Here is a 22,421-nt window from a genome sequence, read left to right as displayed (position 1 = left end):
GCACGGCTCTCTGCCTGTCCCTCGCTGTTGAACCTGCTTGAGCGCCCAGCTGGAATCCCCACGCTGTCAGACAGGCTTTCTTTAATCTAGAGTTCGAGAGGGACTCTTCATCGCTGCGGTGTACATTTTCACCACGGCCCCGTCCGCCTGCCAAGCCTATGCATGAGTTCACCGGTCCATTGTGTCACTTTAGATGGTTACCAGGATACGTGAGTGTTTGTTTAGCGCCGTTGGGATGAAGAAGTCCGATCCAAGAGGAGAAAAGTGTGCTTGTTGTACAAAAGTCAGCCGATTGTGAAAAAATCGCGGCATGATTTCTTTGGATAAAAAGGCCACCTCAGGCGATTTAATGAAAAGGTTAAAATGACTTCATTTTTGACATTCTCTCGTTGAGAGCAGTCTGTGCTTTGCACGTAAGTCAGTGGACCAGCGTAAATCAAATGATCAAATATATGGTTTCTCTTTCTTTGTGTGTCAGATGAAGGTATTTGGGTGTCGATGTGTTCGTGGGAACGCTTGCTGACAAACTGCTTATGTGAGTTTTAAAGTAATGTGATGACTCGTGTCTTCACTGACCGTGTGATGAGTGTAGTCATGTTTGTCGTTTTTCAAATGTGTCACTTGTGACATACGCTGATGCACACGGAAGTAACCTTTAACGCTTTTGCATCAATTTTTTTATGTGCATTTGTTTGTTATTCATAAACATGGCATTAGAAATAAAATATACATTGTTCGCCTTTTCCCAAACAGTCAGTTATCTGATTTGATTCTGTTGTTAAAGGCACCATCCGTGACGTTCAACAACAATTATCAAATAGGTCAAAACAAAGCATTACTGGTACGGTCGTGTCATCCACTGGTATTACTACTCAGTTGTAATATGCATCAATCTCATCATTACTACAGTGATTCTGACTAAGCCGTTTCATAACTTGGTGACTCTAGTCGTTGTGTGACTGACACTCCGCCTGTCCGAAAGCTGATCCCGGTGGGATCGAGCAGAAAAACCAGGGAGACAGCTGCAGTGAAGACTTAAGTCCAGTTCGGACCCCCACACACCACACACACACACACACACACACACACACACACACACACACACACACCTTCTCTGTGCATGTGTGTGTCGACATGAATCATGCGTTAAAATGTGTCTTGCACCTATTTATGAACGTCTGACCCCGTGGGTGACCTCATGCCAACACCCCCTGTCCTGTGTATGTGTTGAGGCGTGTAACTCGCTCCTTCTCGCTCTTCTCAAAGTTCAGCGCTGCCGTGTCCGGTTTTCTGCCTCCCTGCACCGCAAGCCTCTGATCTTTACTCCCCGCGGGCCGACTTCACACACATGCAAAGTGACTAAGTCGTGCATAGTCACCTGTGCTCTCACAAAGGTAGCATTACATTAGAATAGAGTCTCTGATTTCTCTGGGTTTGAACATTTGAACACTTTCAACACTGTTGGACATCTTCTCCCGTGGTCTTGGGACAAGATTCATCTCAGAGTCTCTGCTGACTGAACTACACTGTTTGTACAGTGCTTGTGCCTTCTCCACTTGTTGCACAGATGCACTTGTGAGCCAATGCTGCTAACTGGACAAAATACGGGCACCAAGTCAGTGGGAGCCAACTCTGCTCAGTGTGGGAAGCCCACACACTGGTCTCAAAAGGTCATTTTGGCTTGGAAAATCAGAAACCTCCAAAATTTGCGTTCAACGCTGAGATATTTCACTGGATAAGGGAATATTAAAAGCACGATCAAAGGAAATAATTCTTGAGATATTTGAGTCAGTCTGCCAAACAAAAATGCTTCATCTATTGTGAATGTTTTTACAAGTGGCAGAAAAATAATGTGAGTTAATGTCCACATTATACTGTTGCAAATAGCTAAAACCTACCTTTATGATCTACTAAAATCAACGTATTCCACAGTGATTTTATTCAGCCGTCGTAAAAGGTTGCACAGAGGTGACAAAGGAAACCCGAGCCCACACAGTGTTGTAGCTGTAATGGGGCAAGTGCTGTATTATTACTGTGCTATTAAATTAAAAGTCTTTCTTGCTTCTGCTTCCAAGAGAAGCTGTTAAATCATAAAGTACATCAGAGACAATGAGCCCGGAGCTGTTTTGGAAAACTGTAGTGTGGTGTAACGTCATTAACGTGTGAATTGTCAATTTTCACCACCACTGGGGAAAAACAACGAGCTCTAAAATAGATTTCGGGCTGCCTGGCATTAAACGTGTGATGCTGTACTTCAGTTACCCAGTTGAGACATGCAGTCGCAAAAAAACAAAAAACAAGTGAACCATTTTCATGTTTCTTAGTGCATTAACACATTACCACATTTGTTTTACGCCTGTTTTTTCTATTCTTCACTCCATTTTCAAGTTGTTGCTCTTCCGTCCAGATGGAAAATAACCTACTTATCTAGAAAATAAAAGAATAGCTGCACCTTTTAGCACCTGAGTGAGCCACCGAATGTGAGCCAGTTTCATCACAGTCTGTTCCCCCTTCTTCTCTCTCCATGTGTTCTCTGTAGCGACGGGGTCAGGCTGTGGTTAAGGGTCACGGCCACAATTGATTGGGGTGAGTGTTAGGGGTGAGTTTGAGGGTGTGCGTCGCAGAAGATGACCGAGGCTGAGGTTCAGCTCTTGTCAAGGTAAGGGGAGAAATATCTGCGTGGATACAGATGGTGAAACAACACTGGCCCTGGTCCCACAGCTGCCAGGTTTAGGGTGGTGGCTAAAGTTGGCAGAGAATCAACTCCAGTTACAGAAACAGGACTCGGGCCAGGTTTGAACTGTAAGTAGTCGTTGGCTGGTTGTTCGCCAGGAGTCTCGCCAAAGTCTGGCAGCCAGGTGTGGAGGATTTGGGCTTCTGTCGAGCCCAGCAGTTTTGGATACCTCAGATGGAGTGTTATCCAAGGGGACTCGTGCCTTTCTTTTGTTTGATAAATATATGCAGACAAATGTGCAGAAACGTGCCACATTCCTCCGCCCTCTGACCTCTCTATCCCCCTCGGTCGCCCACATCTGAAACAGGTTAGCCGGTCGAAGGTGTAAACCGAAGGACATGCCCACATCTGACAAGAAGGGGATCCATTAGAAGCACGTCTCTCCGACGGTCAGGACTGCGATCGGAACTACAACAGATGTCTTTGTCTATTAGAAACACGACAGCATCTGAGAGAAAAAAACTTCTTTTTGTCTCCGTTGACTTTGTTTACTGACGTGCACAATCGTTCTCGGTCGTGGTTGACCGGCTTTTGCTTGTGCGTGTCATTGCTCTAAATCAAAAATGTTTGTCAAAGGAAAAAAAAGTGTGCTCTGCCGATGTTGCGTGCGTATTCTAACAAAACAGAAAACGGCAGTGTAATCACTTGATCATACGGTCGGAGCATACAGCTCTAATTAAACATCGGCCAACTATTTCGATTTAATGACAAGCTGTTGTTGTGGTGACCGGGAAGAATGTCTCAAAATTAAAAACTTGTTCTTACAATGTCTCCAGCTGCTTTGGATATTCTTTTTTATGCCGTTCATCTTGGCCCATGTAACTCCGGCTGTGTGAAGGTCTCCTCTTCTTTCGCAGCGCCCTTATAACGCGCTCCACTTCCCCAAAGACTAACAACATTCATCCATGCTTAGAGGATGAAAGCGATGCACCTAACTCGAGTCGTGCGGAGTCAGATAAACATCCAACGAGCAGTCCTGACCAACTCGGCGGGGGAGGGTATGAAAACAACAAGGGCCGACTGTCTCTTCAGTGATGAGCTCATGGACATTTCAGCTGCTGTAGTGAAGAAATCGGTGTTTGTTTACAGGACAAATGAGTGCTACAAACCAAAAAATCAAAGTCGGTTGAGTTGATCTGAGCATTTTTTCTGTTTAAAGCAACACTATGTAACTTCTAAAGGGATTTATCAGAAGAAAGAGTTGGTGTATTCCCACTCAGTAGTCCCAATCAACTATCTTGCTCGGGAAAGTAACATTGTGTTGCAGGAATCTTCTTTTCATGCTATTTTATCATGCAAAAAACCTGAAGACTGGGGAGAGTCAGCAGTCATGTTTTGTCGTGGATATATTCTCAAACTTGTTCGAGGTGGTCTGAACCGCAACTCTGGTCGGTGACAGCTCACTTGATTGTTTCGGTTTTTACAATTTGCGCCCCAGATCTCTGAAAGCAACCCATGGAGTGACACTTCTGCACACAAAAGCAGGAGAGAGCGGCGAAACGAGATCCGCGTCGGGTCGCCTCTATCAGCAAGACAAATCCAATTTTGGAAAAACGTCTAATGTAGACAAGTGAGCAGAATTAGTGTCGGGAGGATTCCTACCCTTTCAGGTTTCCTTTGTAACCCAGCGGCCCTCCATTGTACGCTGAACGCAGCACACTGCGTTCCGCTGATGTGTGCTGATGAGGTTAGCTAAACTCCAGCAGGAGCACGAAAGGCAGTGAGAGTGGAAAAAAAGAAGCTGTTAATGTGGATGGAGTATTCATAATAAACAAGCCCCAGACTCGAGATTAATCTACTTCAGATGAGCGCGAAACTTTGTGGCCGGTGCAGTTGTTTGTGATGGGAAGCAAAGTGGTCCGACGCAACAAAAGATTTCTGAGAATGTGCTGGGAAATGTTTCAGAGTGGACTCCCAGTCGAGTTCACCGGTGCCAGAAATGTTTTGGATCCTGCGGTTGTTCCATAGATGCCCAGACACAAGTTCTGAGGTTATTTATAGAGCAATGTTGAGTCACGGCCTGTCCTTTCCACACTAGATCCACAGAGATCACACTAATGATACTTTGTGCACCAACAATAATACCCCCCCCCCCAAGAAGACAATCTGAAGCAAAATTCAACAAAAGGATGCAATCTGAGAACATGGATGAATGGAATGAAAAAAAAAACAAAAAACTGTGCAGGTCGTTTGTGCAGGCAACGCTGAATCTACAAAAGAACAGTCAGACCAGACTAAATGCACCCCTGCAGTGTCCATCTGCTGACCAAAACACAGCTTTTAGAGAAATAATGGCCTCACAGGATTATCTGATGATCATCGTCCGGACTGTGCAGTACAGTGCATGCATAGAACAAAATGCATGAATGTGACGTGCAGCAAAAAAAAAAAAAAACCTTTTCAGCCCGTTTGATGAACATCTGCCTCCTTTAACCTGCCTCCATCTGCACAGCAAGTAATAGAGAACACGTACAGGCGTGGTGCAGGGAACCGGTCAGATGCACTTGAGAAGGTTTCACCGCACGTACTGCAGGCGTCTCCTCTCTCTCCTCTCTGTGGACTCGCTCACACTAACGGTAACATTTGCCCGGCTCATGTTGCCAGAGCTGCATTCTGCTGCTGCTGCTGCTGCTGCTGACTGCTGACTGCTCTGAATCTGTCCAGAGGTCTGCAGGACAGCAGTGCAGAGAGATCCAGTGTCCGCCAACAGGGATTAACGCTGTCAGGCGATCAGCCGTGGCATACCGGGCAGCTCTCTAAAGTTTAACAAAATACCTCCGCGACAAACAAAATACCAGAACTACATTTAGTGTGCCAGTTGGGGCAAGGTGACTAAATATGTGTTCTCAAGCGCTGTGCTTAAAGGGTAACTCCATCAATTTTACACATTAAAGTGTGTTTACAGGTCTTCAGGAGTTCTACTGTACATGTGAAAAATAAGGAAGTATAAGGTCTTTTGTGGCTCCAGAGGAAGCTGGATGTAATCTGATGAATTGCCTCCAGTGGCATTGCATTGGGGGTAATGTGGTCCACTGGTCTAACATTACACTCCAGTAACACTGTTGGATTCATTGTGGACTATTCAAAAACAAATAATCAACATGGATACAGCAGAACCAGAGATATCGCCTTTTTTATTCCAAGCATTCCTCTGCCTTTACATAATCCGGTGCCTACATTACCCACAATGCAGCGTAACCACTGCCTGACATCACTGAAGGCAATTTATTAGATTACTGCGGCTTCCTCTGGAGCCACAAAAGGCTTTATAAGGGAGAACAGGTCCAGCTGTGGCACTTTGAATGCCTCCAATCAGAAACAAGCTACAGTGATTCCACTCTCTCTGCATGTGCTCAGCTAGACTGTGTGTAAAATAATGAGATCAGACAAGTATTACTAAAGTCAGTGTTTTGTAGGCTAAAAATAGAAACAGCTAACATGTGTCGATATTTTAAAACCCCAAATGCTTCCATAAACAACATTAGCTAGCTAGCTAACACGTAAACACAGTGTTGCATTAGCTGACACATGGATGTTTGGAATGTAGCAATTGGTTCTTCCAGTGGGTTTCTGAGTTATTGGGAAAATCTGCACAAAGTGTTCCGACTGTCCCTGGTCTCCCCTGCTACTTTTGTCACATATACAGCAGTATCACCTGTATTCAACCTGCAAATGCACTTTAATGTGTGAAGCTGGTGGAGTTACCCCTTAAGTACAGCTAATACTTATATACTTGAGTATCTCCAGACAGTTGGGAGGCTAATATTACACATTTTTACACCATTACAAACACTGACTAACTTAAGTTTCTAGTTACTTTCCAGTTTAGATATATGACAATAAAAACAAAATGATGTTTTACTATTTGTTAAGAGAAAATGAACTTGAGCCCTGTTTTCATGAGCTACACGGTGGTACAGTATGACGCTGTTAAAATGAGCTCCACCTATACCAGCTGCAATATTACATTAAGGCATCAGGAGTTATAATCTAATAATCTAATATACACTATCCAAAATTAGGCTGCTGTTCATAGTGAGAACTTCACTTATGGGACTTCAGGTAAAGTTGTACACTAACATAACAGTGTACTTTGTACTTTTACTAAAGTTTGGACATTTACTTGGTATGTCTACTCAGTGGTATATGTGAGCCTTTTTTTGTTTGTTTTTTTGTTTTTTACCAGTTTGAGAGCCAAAAACCTGTCTGCACCATGAAAACGCTCAGTGATCATGAGTAGATAATGGTCTCTACACCCATGATTCCATTAACACCACTGTAAGGGCCTATGCTTCCTTCCTCGAATGAATTTAATCCCAACTGTCGCTCCACCACACCTCTTATCAGCCGCAGCGAACGTGCAGAATGTGTCGAACCCCCTGGACAACAGCTCAGCTGTGGAAGAGGCCGGGCAGCAGCTGACGGGCAGGATCGGTGTCTGAAGTCAGCTGCCGAGCAAGCGGGGCGCTCTCTTATGAATGACAGCTATTCACCTCCCTCCCCCCCCCCTGCTGTACATCACATGAGCGCTGCCTCCTACTCAGCACAGCGCAGCACAGTATCACATTGTGTCTTCTGATACAGTGGGGCCTGGTGGGGAGGGAGGTGGAGATAACCTGCGCTGTGTGACCTTGAGGACGGAGAAGGGGTCCACTGGCGACACAGAGTTCGTGTCAGCGACGGTTACCTGACCTGACACCGGTGCAGAGAATCCAGCTACTTCTGGCTCTGACCTCAGAGAAAATATAGTTCTGTGTCACGCTGCAGCAGCAGCAGCAAGTAGGGCAGCACCAGCCACTGGCAAGAGACAAACACCACACTCACTCTTTCTCTAACCTTCACTCCTCTGTCTCTCTCACAGCTGCTTGTTCATCTGTCCTAAACACAGACGATGCCGGGGGTCCATGCCCCCTCCCGGTTATGTCACATGTGTCCGCTCATGGCACACATGCGCGCAAAAAAGAAGTTAACCTCTTCCGCACAACCTTTGGTTTCTGCTTTGAAATCAGCCTCTCGCAACCCTGCCTCCCCCCTTTCGCTGCGTTTCCTGATCAGACAGAGAAATGAGAAAATGACCCAATTACAGAGCAAAGATAACCTTCAGTGGGAGGGAGAGGGAGCAGAGGAGGAGGATGATGGGACAGGAGGAGGGGGGGGGGGCAGGAATAACAGCTGCAGTGACATCATCACCGCTGGATTTGTGGTGATTAAAAAAAAAAAAAAAGAAAAAAGTAAAGATGACAGGAGCGGCAGAAATGCGTGAGGAAATGTGTAATGTTGGAGTGAACTGTGACTTCTGCGCTCCCCTGGGAAAATTCATGCGCACGGGTGAGACTCGGAGTGGAAACAGTGACATCCCGCGGTGACAGCGGTGCCAGCTGGCACACAGCTGGACGCTGCAGAAGATGCCTGGCTGCTGCAGTGCCTCCGTCCGCCAGCCGACCCTGCTGCCTGCGTCTCTGACTTGATGCTGTGTAACGACGCGGCATGCACAGCTTTGCATAATAATAATAATAATAATAATCATCATTAAAAAAAAAAAAAAAAAAAAAGACACGCTGCTGGTAAACAAGAAGGGCGAGGACCACATCCTCCCACTGCAACTGTTCCGAGATCCTCGCCATCAGACCGCAGGAATGTGTGTTTCTGACAGCCAGCTGGAGAAAACGACATGTGCTGTGTGTGTCTGAGTGTGCGCAGACACTGTCAGCATGTCAGCATCAAGCTGAGTCCACAAACATGCACCTTGGTTACAACAACAAACAGTGCGGAGAGACATCACTGAGAAACTCTTCCTATTGGATCCATACATTCCTGAGATGTGACTCCACACAGGAAACACGCACACACACACAAACATACACACACTCACAGTGATAGCAGTCTACTCACTTCTGAATCCTGTGCTGGGTTCAGAGAACAGTCAGATATCCTCTTTGTCTCATCAGTCAGAGGATTTGTCTCACAAGTGTCCTCCTCCCTGCCCTGCTGAGCGTCTTTCTGTCTTTCAACCAGCAGACTCAAAAAAAAAAGAAAAAAAAGCAAGAGTGAGCAGCTGAAGACAGACAGACAGAGAGAGAGAGAGAGAGAGAGAAAGAGAGAGAGAGAAAAAGAGAGAGAGAGAGAGCTCTGCAGTGCTGGAACTCTGTCACTGTGCTAATGCCTGGATCTGCACTGCCTCCCTCTCTGTTGCTCTCCTCCCTCCCTCCCTGCCTCAAAGTTTTCTCCAAGGTCAGTGGGTAGAAGTGCTTATTTGACTCCTCCCTTAGTGGACAATTGCTTTCCTCCCCATGCTCCCCCTTCCTACACACACATACACACACTCGTACTCTCCTACAGGCACGGACACCCGGGCAGTAATTACCGTCATGATCCAGATTAACTCCTGGGTGTGCTCTTGTTGTGCTACGCCGGGCCGGGCTGGACCTGGCTGGCTGAGCCGGGACAGGACAACACACTGACAGGATTACTGTGTGTATGAGGATAGGGGGGTGGGGTTGGTCAGACCCCACAAGGAGGGCCAGGGGCAGACAGACAGGACACTCCCAAGCTGGCCAAGAGAGGGACAGAATTAGAGACAGGCACTGAATATAACAACAAAAAAAATGTGTCTGTAGGAAGCTGTGAAATGGACTCAAATGCTGGGAGTCATGAAAGAGACCAGAGTTAAACAGCCCAAGACCAGCAAGAGATCAGACCAAAAGAGACAACAGGAAGCGATCACCTGAACAGTCAAAAGTCACTCACTGCTCACTGCTTGAACAGATACCAGATCATTTCCTACGGATCCGAGTGCAACGTGAATACAATCAGGCTGTGAAAAGATCAGCGCGGCGTTTCCTCTGCACCGTCCACCCCCTCGCAGCTTGACATCAGGAGCTTTGCTGACCATTTAGCTGCTCCACTCAGTGGCTTTAGATCCTGTAATGGGATTAAATCGGAGAAGCGTCTGATGGGATGAGACAGAGCTCAATACAAGAGCAGGAAGTGTTCCCTCACATCAAGGAGCTCGCAGTACGACTCATAGCCAGTGACATTGATTGACACCAAAGTGAGCGATGACTGAGCCACTTCATCGGGATGGGGCAAATGCTGGCCTGCTCCCGGCACATTTTGTTGTTGCACACATGCTGGTTTCCATTTACATTTTATGTTCTTGCCTACTATGTATCTCTATATTCTTATTTTGTCTCCCTAAAAACAGCCTGTGGTGTCATGCTTACAAATTGCTGAAACACAGTCTCGAACTGTGATCACTGGCTCATGACAACTTAACCAGGATCCCTTTCGCTTCTTGATATAAAAGTTAAGTCATAAACGTGTGATGTGAATGTCTAAGACACACTTTGTTGAATGTCAGTGTGGTACGTAGCCTATCACACGTACAAATGTGAAATATACCAGTGGTTTGCAAAAATGTTAACTGCCAACTTTTTTCTCACTGTGACCGGATTCCAGTGTATATGAGAAGCCCCAGTGACTGACAGGGAATAATTAACCCGGCATCGCATAATCATACACATTCCACTTGATTTTTTCACGACACAGTTTCTCCTCATGTAACAACGCTCTTTTCAGAGACTGACAGAGACATCCTCAGGCTTTGATTACATCATCCACAGGCAGGGTGCAGTCTTTGTTGTGAAAAAGAAAAGGCACATGTGGTTTTCTTGCGCTGTACTGACACCCTCTGGCTGTTCGTTGTAAGTACAACACCCACATTCGTACATTTGATATTGAATGAATGGCATGTGATATGCTATGTTTGAGCATTTTCAACTCCAAATAAGAATGTCTAAAATGATTTACACCACAGTATAGAGTATAAAAGTGTACAAAGTTTACTGATGCCACTGTCTAGTCTATCAATGTAGTGGTGATAATGTGTCAGAGGAACTCAAAATATAATTAAAAGTTTCACAACTGGTGTCAACATGTCGAAAAATGTATCCATGCTTATAAAGTTAAAATCCAAGGACAAGGCCAGCGACAATTTCTTTTTTGTATTTCAAGGATTTTGGAACAGCACGCGCAAAAAACAAGCAAAAGAAATACAATAATTAAGCATGCAACATCAATCAAGCATAAAGTTGGGCCAGCCAACAGATGATTTTCACAAAGTACAAGACATGGAAATAGATGCGCAAAACAACAACGCCCAAAAAAATGTCATAGTAACAAAAAAGAACTGAGGATGAACAAGAGTGGATGGGGCTGTTGTTACAGTACAGAACCAGCAGGTGGAGGCAAACAGTGTGAGATCAATGACACAGCACATGAACATGAGAGTTGAAATGGAAAACCAGAAACACCTCAACAGCCATGATGTCATTCTTACATTTTTTATGGTACTAAATACTGCTGTAATCACAACCTTGACAGGATGAATGACAGTAAAACAGATTGCACAGAGAGTCTGCTCAGGTGAGTCCAAAAGGCACGTCACGTCGCAAACAAATAAGGATGGGAGGTATGCTCTGGTAACATCTGCAGAATTCATTGAGTCAGCTGGTGCTGGTGTAGGGAAGATTTACAATCTGCCACATAACACTGGTAATCACTCTGAAACATGTTTCAAGCCCTGCTTTCAAAATCCACAGTTTTCTCTTTTATTTCATTTAAATATAATATCACTTCAGGCCCCAAAACGTCACAAACATGTCGGGGAAGGGTCATGTAAAAAAAAAAAAGAAAAAAGAAAAAGGTAACCTAGAACAATTTCCAACCAGTACGATGACTAAGAGACATGTAAGGTGAGCCAAATTACATGAGGCAAGGTAAAAACAAAGAACTTACAAAAAAGCACATAGGCATGACTGGTTGAAGTAAATCACAAATGAAAACATGTACAGTACATTTTTTTTTCCTTCCTGTGCTAACAAAAAGGCAAAGCAAACCTTGAATACTGCATGAAACAGAGATGGTTGTTCAATACAAAGTCAATAATGCGAAAACAGATGCACTCATCGACTATTCTTCCACATGATCAATCAAACTGTCTAAACACTGATTTGTCCGTGAGAATCTCTTTTTGAATGACCTGAGCTGTACTGAGTAGTCTGTATACAGTGCATCAAATTACAACCATATACTACAAACGTATAACCGTCAAAGTACATACTCAAATACTTCATTCAGTACTTGTAACACCGTTGCGCCTGTATATCTAACGGTTGATTCCAAGGCCATTTCTTCATCCACCCATTAGCTACTAAACATAAATAAAACCACAGGACATGATTGTGTGAAGGTCCTCAAAAAACGAGTATGTACTGTAAGTCAAGAGGTCAAAAAATATCAACTCAGACTAACTGGGCTACTGCAATAAGTACGGAAAGGATAGGTAGTGTTTATAAGTGGTATCAGTCTCTATGGATGCCCCTGCCTACTGCCTACCGTCTGAACTGGCTTGCTGGCTGTGATCTATGACCTCACTGTAGGCCCGTGCAGTAGATTGGGTCGGGTGAACTACATCACAGTGTCAAGGCATAGCATGGCTCATCATGGCAGAAAACAGGAGAGTAGCACCCGGTAGTGATGAAGAGGTTAAGGGCCTGCATTGGAAAACAACAAACACCTGTATGGTAATTAAAGTAATGTAGAAAACAAAAAAGAAGACATTTGTTTTACAGGGTTTTCAGTGAAGGCAGCATGAGAATGTAACCATGACACATAGAGTCTGGAGAAATGCAGCAACAAGTCCAGAATGTGGATCCGCATTGGCCTTTACTCGGGGTGTTCTTTCCCTGATCCACCATGAAGTGCAGGACAGACACATGGACAGTCCAGACATGTCATGTCATCTCATTTCAAAAGATCCAGCATATACTGTTCATATTGTTCTACACTTCATTATACTGTCTCTTACTTGACAAACTGCAGCTGATCTGATACTGTAGTCGGAAGTGCATCATCAGTTTTTCTTCTTCAAAAATCTCTATCAGCCACCTCATCATTTCATTTTAGCAGGACTCTCTCTCTGTCAGGGACTTCCATGGGAAGTATTGTCAGATTAGGCGAAGCAGGCAGGCAGGGTCAGTGGCATGACTGGTGAGAGCTACAGACCGGAGGTCGGGGCTTCAGCTGTGGTAGCTTGGCACAGCCACCTGTTTCTGGGAGAGACGCAACAGCTCCTCCCTGATGGCCTTGATCAGGGAGGCGGATGAGTGGGTAGGAGGAGAAGTATCCAGGGGCGGCGGGGCTGACAGATAGCCCATCCCCGAGGTGTCCAGGTGGACAGGGGGTGCTGAGGGCTCCCTGATACCACTTCTGGGCGTCTGGAAGATAGAGGAGGACGAGTAGTCAGGACAGTCCAGGAACTGAAGGCAGAATGGAGAGACAGGGAGAGATGGTGGTAAGATGGTGAAAAGAAGATAGAGGGAAAATGTAAAGTGTAGTAAAAAGTGACAGAGCTAGAGAATGAAAGCAGAGAACTAGACAAGATTTTAAGAGCAGCATAGTGCTGTGAAAAAACTATGCAGAAAACAGAGAGCTTAGGGAATAAAGCTGACACTAATCTAGAGAAAGATCAAAAACAAAAATGTCTGTCTCCTGCTTAATACTTTCTGCTTTCAATAAACCCAAGAACATTTGTTCATACTGACAATATTCATCTTTTAAAATCAGGTCACAAGTATGGTATGTCCCATTTATGTCTTTAACAATATATAATAACAATTAAGTTTTATGGCACAGAGGAATAAGATATCAGGTTTTGGATACATATTACTTCAACTACTACTTCATCAAGGTTCTTAGGAGGATCTTTGGTCTGTTTGTGGGATTTGTTGATGATTAAAAGAAACAAACAGCCCTTTAAAAGACGAAAAATGAAATGCAACCTAACAAATACCACAATTCCTGTCTTCCTTTTCATTTTAATGTGTTTTATTCTTGCAGATGAGATCTTGGTCCTGATAAAATGAAATCTGTGATTCACTCACTGCATCCTTTTCAGGCTCTGTCCTGGAGAAATTGTCGTCATGGTAGTGGTTCCAGCCAATGCCTCCATTGTGGCCTGGAGCGGCTCTGACCCCTGCTGGGTAACCATTCATCCGACTGGACAATCCCACCTGTGTAAGATGATGAAGCTGGGCGCCTACACACACACACACACACACAGACATATCACACACACATCACACCAGAGCTACAGTTCCTGACACTCAATCCCTATGCAGCCCGTTTAATGTACTTTGATGCAATCAGTCCATTCTAAGAAAGCACTCTGTCTGTCTCTCTGCTGTGCTGCACTCTGTATACTAAATGCCAGAATCCATTTCTATTAGTGTAAGTCACATGGCAGCAGCTTCACGCCAGCCCCTTAAATAATTTAAGAGAGAGACAAGGCTCTTTCAGTTTCACAGGTTTATGGGAAGGAGGTGTGCGTGTCTGTACTAAGAAAGCATGTCATGGCCCACATCCAAAACTGAATGAAACTAAATTCCATGAACAGACAAACACTTTGTATGAAGACTGTGTATTGTTAATCTGTAAAAGATGAGTGTTTTAGTCTTTTCATTTGTTAATGTTCTGTACTTAAATAGGGGTGCAAACAGGGAGCTATGCAGCAGCTGTACTTGAAAATAAGTAATAGAAAATTCCTAAGTACAACATCTGAGTTCAAGTGTATTAACAGGCATGAAAACAGGGCAATGTTTGTATGTGTCTGCATGTGTACCTGTAGTTCCCCCCACTGGTCGCGGTCTGGCCGATGAGGGGAGCTCATCAGCGTACAGGCCCCTGCTGGAGTACAGGCTGTCTGGCTGGAGCTGCTCACATTGCCCCGCTGTTTCTCCTGGTGGCAGGTAGCTCGAGCCAAGGCCCGGCCTGAAACACAAAGAAACGTATTTCCATTCACTTAGTGATTTAATGACAAATGTGTTGTGTGGAACATAAAAATGGTCTCAAACTGTTAATATAGTCTTACACATTTCATAAATATTTCCACCCACAAAGAACAAACAAGTGGCGGACAGCTGCTGCTCAAATGTCCGCTGGTGATAACTTGTTTGACCGCAAATAAAAAAATTCCTTTTGGCTGCTCTGCTATCCACAAAATGAATTGACTTGAAAAACATTGGCCGCTGTTTTATGACATGAATGTGTGTGTGTGTGTACTGGAGCAAGTTAAGGGACCACTGACTTGGACCTGATCCATTAAACCAATAAAATAAATATGACTTTTCTTTCATTATTAATGAGGCCCCAACTCACTTGATGCATCTAAAGGGAAAACATTTCTCCCGGTAAAGTGGTGGAAATCAGGCTGTACCGATCAATAGGAAATCCTTTGGTGTCGGAAGAAGTGGATGTCAAATAAGCATATCATTTATCAATGTATACATGAATACTCAATTTTGATCGTCCGATATACTAACCTTGGTATCAGGCCTTGGACAGAAGGGGGGGACATGGCCAGCTCAGTAAACCTCTGGAGAAAACAAGGAAGGAGGTTGTGAGTGACAAAGCAATGAAATAGACGGAATGAGGGATATTAAACTTCATGACCATTTAAATTTGTCGCTCTCAGGTACAGTCAGCTTGTACAATATTCAAAAAACTCTACATGACATGGCTTTCATACTGTTTCCAGACAGCAGTACTTTGCCTGCAGTTTTATCCAGTATGTTGAGAAAGTGGAGCTCAATTCATATACTGTAGCATGGCTTTCTTGGATAGCCTTTGTTTTTTACAGCTGACCTTTAACAGCAAATCAAAGCACTGAACCTGCAAAGGCGACACCAGCAAACAGCTCTTTACAGCTCCACGGCTCACTGTTAAGCCTCTCTCTATATTTGTCACCCGGGGAGATGACTGCTGTTGGAGGTGTTTAGCTGTAAAATGCTTTTAATTATGAATGTGAAGAAACGCAAATGAGATATTCAATTACCACAGTGGTAATTAAGCTAAAATCAAGATAGGAACATAGTTTAAATACAATAAAACCACTAAACCATGAATTAATATACTTGTATTTTTCCAATGAGACTAGAACACAAGGTTGTGTCTCTAAAATACAGTACTGATGAGGCCTCACTGCTGATCTCATCTGATGGATGTAATGGTCAAAGCACTTGACTGCTTCCTGTAACCCTCAAATAATGCTCTGCCATCGCTAAACAACTCATAACTTTTATTCTCGTACAACACCCACGGGCACTGAAGCTTTATTCAATTTTTGGCTCAGCTCTACTCTTCAGCTTGCACTTCAAAGAAGAGAATATGCTATACATAACCCTGTCTCTTGGCAGTCCCCAACATCACATGAAACACCACGAACAAGTGTGCCACACATGCACTGTATTATGGACTCCAGGCACCCCACTACATGTGTTGACAAACTGTGGCACTGCATAAACCTGCCTTTGTATGGTGCTGCTTTGCACAGACCTCTCTTCAACAAATAGTCTAAATATGAAATGTCTTCCCTCCTAAATGTATATGTTACAAATAAATGTTAATACAGAAGCAAACACTGAGCTTATTATTCAGAGCTGTGATATGTCTGTACCAACTCTGAAACCAGCAAACACTGACAGGAGCTAATGCAGATCAAGTATATGCAGGGTATATTACTGTAGAGTCTTAGGAGCTGTAGATAGCTGACAGGGGCTGCAAGGTCACAGCTCCACAGGGGTGACAGATGGAGGAATACTTAACTGATTAGTTTGCTAAGAGGACACGATTAAACTGGAAGCTATAGGCTTCATGCTGGGAATGAGCGGAAAACAAAACTTAAGAAAGCGAGGAGATAGTGAATACAAAGGATTTTACACGTGTCTATTTGTTTTTTTCTGTTACAGACTTAAACAGGGAGTGCATTTCACTCGGGCCATCACTAGATTAGTAAAATGAGCAAACTGAAATAACAAAAGCTTTGATAGCATAGATGACCACATTTTTGTGACAACTATCTTGCACGTTTATAACAATCACTACATGTTGTTTACTTTACACCTTCCCCCAAGTTCCCCCCCAAAGGTTTTGACAGCAGCGTTTGAGGGATCACTCCAAAAAATGCGTGTGTATCGGCTGACATATTGATATTGGAATCTTTAATTCCCTTATATCAGTGTTAATCAGGCTCTACCAGGGACTGATACTTACACTTGGGAAAGGGCTAAGAGCTGGGAATGTTGGACCCCATGGTCTGGGCCCCCGTCCCGGAGGGCTGGAGGCAGGAGGGTTAGAGTTGACCCCTGGGAGAGTGATCCCTGCTGTGCTGCCCTGAGAGGTGGGCGACACTAGGGCGAAGGCATCGTCCAGCAGGGAGTGCATTTGCTGCCGCGCCTCCTCGATAGAGGGCTGTGGGGGCATGTAGGGGGGTGGGGGAGGGGCATGGCCAGGAGGAGAGGAAGCTGGACCTAGGAAGACGTCATCAGTGGGGGAAGGGCTCCTGTGAGGGGATCCTGGGCCTTGGTCAGGGTCCGACTGGATTAAACATGACACATTTATGGAGAGTTAGAGACATGGGTTATACTCTATATTTAAGATGGTACAAATGTCATGATTCTTCTGCTCTACTCACCACATAGGCCACATTGTTGACCCCAGGACATTTTCTGTAAGCAGCATCACCGTCTTCAGTGATGAGGTGGTCTTTGTCTGCTTCCATCATGCCTCCATTTAGCTGGTCCTTCATCCTCTGTTTGGGAGAGCGCCTCCCTCGACAACTGAGAAAAAAAGGGAAAAATGTTAATTTATTTGAGTATTTTTTTATCTACTTTAAGCCCCACACACCCATATACAAAGATCAACCTGTCCATACAAGTTCATGCTAGCCCTAACCTTTTCTTGGATCCCATCAAGATGGAGGACATCTGGGCATCTGGATCCAGGATCTTATCAATCTGAGTCTGTGCTTTTTGATAGATGCGATCCTGCTCCTTCGCATCTCCATGGCTGGTAGTCATGTCATCCATGGCAGGGAAGTCATAGTGGCCTTTCCTCTTGGCACGCAGACGTATCTTGTTACGATGGTGCTCGATCTCTGACTTGTGCCTCAAAGCTACCTGTATCTGAGGAGAAAATTGCTTAATTAGACAACAGCTTAGACAAATCTACTAAGATTCCACTAACTGCAGTGGTTCCCAAACCTTTTCCTTCAGCAACCCCTTTTCTATCATTGAGTAAATTGACAATCCATGACTAAGTGAAATATTTAACTTAACATTTTTCACATAATATTCAGTTCATAACCACCAGTTCTGAACATCTGAGTGACTGTAATATAACTGCAGGAATTTTGTATAAAATAAGTAGAATTATTTGCTGTGAATATCATTGGTGATGACTTTTCCTGATGTTTTTAGGAACATTTTTTGCAATTTTCCATCTGCATCATGTATTATTTTTTATTTCAAACAATTATACATATTTACTGGGGTTCTTCATTTGACAAATTCTGTGTTTTCTTATTCCTGACACTTGGCCATGGTACTACAAACACTGAAGTTGCTTTAACTGCATCCACTACCTTTTCCAACATTAAAGCTGATTCAGCAGCGAGTGAATGTTAAGTGACTATAGCCTGTGTTAAGGTCTTCACCATGCTCATCCAATGAGTTTTGTTATAATAACCTAAATTAATAAACATGGAAATATAGGCCTATAGTGCATCTATATAAAAAGTTTCTTATGCCTCTTAAAACCACTTCCTGGCTGCCCATAAAGCTTTGGCTGATAGGGGTCCAGACCCTCAGTGAGTTAAGACTTCAACAAGCAGGATCCCAATGATTAATGTGTAACAAATTGCAGGAACGACATGAGCACCAGTGAATAAATTATATTGTGTCCATTTCAACCAGTAAGTTAGTGAATTACATTTTTCAAAGGACTTGAGTCACTTTCATCTGCTCCTACTAGGTTTCCTGTATTACACTGATAAAATAATTCAAGACTTTGATGCTTCTTTACTTGAGAAGAAGGCAATTTTGGCTTGGAAGGCTGTACTTAACTCAAATTTCACAGGAGCAGATAACAGTGTTGCCAGTTCTCTTAGACAATCATGAGTAAATCAGTCGCCTTTTTGATCTAAAACAACATGGATGCACTGACAGATTTTCTAGCATAGAGTGCCAGCATGCTCCACCAGTATCAATTAAAAGTCCTTGGACTCGAAAATTTAGAATCATTGATTTGCTAAAAAAAATGCCAGGCAAGAATTTTAGAGGAGCAAACCTCTTTGTTGATTTGGTTGGTGTCAGACAGTTTGCCATTGATTGGAGGGCTGTGCAGCGGTGGGACAGGCATGGGTTGCATGGCAATGAGCTGGACTTTGTTAGGGAGTCTCCTGCTCGCATCTGCGGCACGAGACATCCGGTCAACATGTTCAAAGATGGCGGCTGAAGACAACTGCTCATTTGTACCATTCAAAGGAGGAGGACCTGAGGAAGGAGGCAAGAAAGTAGAAAAACAAAGTTCATAACTCCGTCAGCACAGTGTAGACAATGCAAGTCTAAAAGCTAATGCTGTCTTAAACCAGGGGACAAGGCACAGACGACTACTGCTAAACATTTACCTTTTTATTCAGTTGACATGACTATGCTCAGGTTATGACTCACAACAAAAGGCATGGAGTAAATGTTTCCAGTGGTAAAGTGAAATGAACACTGAACTCTAGATGCAAACTTAATTTCATTCAATGGTGTTGCCTTTGTTTGTGAAGTTGATTGTCTCTACACTGTGACTGACAGCTCAGCAGACAGTGATGGATGGTGAGCACAAGCTCTGCACAGAACTACAACAGAAACAAACACACAGCTGCTGGAGATCAAGCCTTGGGAGACACAGACGTAGAGGACAAACTCTTACCAATTCTATTCTTCCCTGCAAACCACAACAGAAAGGGAAAAGAGTTTCATTAAGGTGAATAAGACCAAATAGAAGAACCTATGGTAGAAGTTACTTTTATGTAGATAACAAAACAAAAAACAGCCAAGTGAACTTAGGTCTGGCCACCGTGAGGGTTGTATAAACTTTTAGAAATCAAAAGAAATCCATAAGGGAGTAGCAAACAGGGAGAAGGAAAGGAAAGTGAGTCATGTGGGATTTTGCACCTCTAAAGCTGATAAAAGATTCCTTTTGTGAGGTTAACTAATCAGAGACAAGAAAGGGAGGTTCTGATGAGCAGAAAACAAATGCTGATCAAAATGCAGGCTGAATGAGCAAAAAGACAGACGCTACGCTACATAATACTGAGCTTGTCTCATATACAACCCACCTCTAAACATTGTGGCAAAGCATATACAGTCCCATGGAGAGATTTATCAAAAACAAAACAGAGACCATTCCTGTGTGGGTGAGTCAGGCTGCAGTCTGTGTGCCTGACTGCCTCTGGCTCCAGCACGTACTCTCTGAGTGACATTGCAGGCTTGAATCTATCAACAAGCTGTCAGATGAAGTAACTTCAGCTATTTTTCCTCCCCTATTCCCTACTTCCTCCTCTGTCTGGACTTCTTTCCACCACGGTAAAGAGTTTCAACCAGGTGTTTCTTTTACCTTCACTGCCCCCCTCTCTAATCTTCATGTCACTGATTGGGCTGACGCAGCACTTTTTCCCAGTCCTTGCCTTTTTTTCACCACTTCAGTCTCCCCTGCCCTCAATCTTGCCCTCTTGTCAATCAAATCATACAAGCTTTGGTTGCTCTCTCTTTCTGTCTTTATGTCTGCCCAATCCCTTCAGTTTCCTCCTTCCCCTCCCCCTTAGTATTCACTCTTTGTGTTTGGAGGAGTGATGTGAGTGTTGCCAAGGCCACTTGCCATTTAAAACATTGATGGGGACTTTGCGGGTCTGCTTGCTGTCGCTGGGCGTGGCGTGGGCTCTCAGGTTCTCCTCAGTTGATTCCCGCTCGCTGGAATGGTCACTTACCACCGAGTCACCGTCAGACGGCGAGATCCTACCGAGAGAAGACATGTATGAATAATAGAAGTAAGAACACACTAACATACCAATTTGCCATGCATGAATGAAAGATAAAGGTAAAAACTGGGGGAAGACTTCTAAGAAGTAATCATGCAATTCAAAGCTTATTGTGGTAAATGCAGTATTTAGTATTTCCACTAGCAGAATAATTACATTCCCAATTACTTCTCTGATACGACTAACACGTGAGGGTAAAAATCAACAGGTATAAATAGCATTAGTAACAGAAAGGGTTTTTTAATGTCAAATGGGAGATCTCTATGAAATCCAATAGTAAATAAATCACGTGCATTTTATCATGACTTAAGATAAATGATATAGACCAACTGACAGGATGCAAGAGTGAAGGTCCCTCACTGTCTAGTGTATAAATAATTGATCAGAGGATCTGCCAAAAGCCTTTTTGTCTGGTTGAGTGACTGTCCCAGATGAGGTGAGTAAAAAATCAGAGCAATGGGCTATAAAACAAGTCCTGTTAAACATCTAAATACATTTTGAAATGTCTTTATCAGGTAAAAGGGTTTAAACCAACTGTGAGTTGACAAAGTTCTGCATCAAGAGAGACAAAATATGATCGGAACCTAGTGTTTGTCACTGAGTAAAACACTAGTCTACAAGGAAGTGCTAGTGCAAATTCAGGGCCTCTTCTTTGTTTTCTGTTACATAACCTGTGACAGCTTAACCTACATTGACAACTGATGCAATTTAATGTTCTCATTTCTCCATATTCATTTAAAATCATTGTAAAGAGTTTATTTTGCAATGCACTGAAAAGAGGCACTGACCTGTCTCGTCTTCGACCGCTGCGGGACGCCTTAGTGGAGGAGTTTTTGGATATTGGAGTTGGAATCTCCCCGTTCTCAGATGGACTGAAGCCATCTTTAATAGACATGGGCAGGGGTCCAGGGCCAGGCCCTGGCGGGACGGGTTCCTGAATCACCATTACGTCATCCTTACCCTGCTGGCCAAGGTGCAGCTTGGCAAAGTCAAAACCTTTCACACTGGGAGCCTGCAACTGAGGGGCAGAGGAGACGCAAAGGGGGAAGGAAATAAGGAATGGAAAGAAAGGTGGAAAGCCATGTGGCAGAAGCTATTTAATGACAGGGACATATTCAATAATATGGTAATAATCATTTTAAAGTGGAATTATTAATCTGTGGTTTAATCCACAGTGGCAGTTTGAATTCTCTCTGGAACAAGAGTTGTGAGTGAGTGAAGTGACATCCAGATTGATGGACAGACGGGTTTTGAGTACATAATTAAGCTGATGACCAATAGATGGGTGTTCATGAGGGAGATTCACAGACAGGCATCAATGAATAAAGAGACAGAATATGAGGAACAGGGGCAAAGAGAGATGTGGGGAAAAACTGAGCTCCTTCCTTCCCTTTGCAGTAGCGGGGGATGGAAGCAGTGAGACTGTTTGAGCGAAAAGCCCCCGGGACTTTGAGACAGCAAAAGAAGTAAACAGAGGATGTCAGATCTCTGCTCAAACTCTGGTCCTGTGACACTAAAATGTGTATACAAGAGAGGGTAGGAGTGACATGACATGTTCCTGTTAAATCTCTCAATTATACGTGCACTTGCAGACTTTACCGATGCAAAACTGTCTGGCTTAGGAAGAGCTTGTTGGTATAAAACTGCTAATCCAGTGTGATGCTTGCCAGTACGAAACTGCTAATCCAAACACAGAGAGAGAGAGAAAGAGACAGGGTGTGTGTGTATGTTTGTGTGCGCTGCTCTCCATGGCATACAAACAAG

The 22,421-nt window shown here is 43.8% G+C and overlaps 2 protein-coding genes across 7 annotated transcripts in view; both read right to left on the bottom strand.

The window, feature by feature from the left end:
- mical3a (microtubule associated monooxygenase, calponin and LIM domain containing 3a) overlaps window positions 1–8,897 on the bottom strand; it is a 94,444-nt gene extending 85,547 nt beyond the window's left edge. The window contains exon 1 of the mRNA XM_037107998.1: window positions 8,627–8,897. The gene's annotated coding sequence lies outside the window, so the exon portion shown is untranslated. The remainder of the gene's footprint in view (window positions 1–8,626) is intronic.
- The window catches only part of si:ch211-1e14.1 (UPF0606 protein KIAA1549), a 53,532-nt gene that overhangs the window by 3,610 nt on the left and 27,501 nt on the right, over window positions 1–22,421 (bottom strand). For 2 of the 6 annotated variants that reach the window (XM_037108031.1, XM_037108034.1), the window contains 11 exons: window positions 21,446–21,675; window positions 20,498–20,634; window positions 19,550–19,564; window positions 18,917–19,122; window positions 17,525–17,754; window positions 17,265–17,409; window positions 16,844–17,167; window positions 15,115–15,167; window positions 14,415–14,563; window positions 13,678–13,832; window positions 10,723–13,053 (listed from right to left, as the gene is read on the bottom strand). In XM_037108031.1, coding sequence (XP_036963926.1) covers window positions 12,814–13,053; window positions 13,678–13,832; window positions 14,415–14,563; window positions 15,115–15,167; window positions 16,844–17,167; window positions 17,265–17,409; window positions 17,525–17,754; window positions 18,917–19,122; window positions 19,550–19,564; window positions 20,498–20,634; window positions 21,446–21,675 — 1,884 coding nt within the window. In that variant the 3' untranslated portion in view covers window positions 10,723–12,813. Of the gene's footprint in view, window positions 1–10,722; window positions 13,054–13,677; window positions 13,833–14,414; window positions 14,564–15,114; window positions 15,168–16,843; window positions 17,168–17,264; window positions 17,410–17,524; window positions 17,755–18,916; window positions 19,123–19,549; window positions 19,565–20,497; window positions 20,635–21,445; window positions 21,676–22,421 lie in introns of those variants that run through there. The other 4 variants (XM_037108033.1, XM_037108035.1, XR_005076625.1 and 1 more) reach the window with 3 other exon arrangements.

Source organism: Acanthopagrus latus, chromosome 8 (genome assembly GCF_904848185.1).
Source record: "Acanthopagrus latus isolate v.2019 chromosome 8, fAcaLat1.1, whole genome shotgun sequence".
NCBI classification, from domain to species: Eukaryota; Metazoa; Chordata; class Actinopteri; order Spariformes; family Sparidae; genus Acanthopagrus; species Acanthopagrus latus.
Note: the sequence above shows the minus strand (reverse complement) of the source record. Positions and strands in the feature narration are given on the sequence as shown.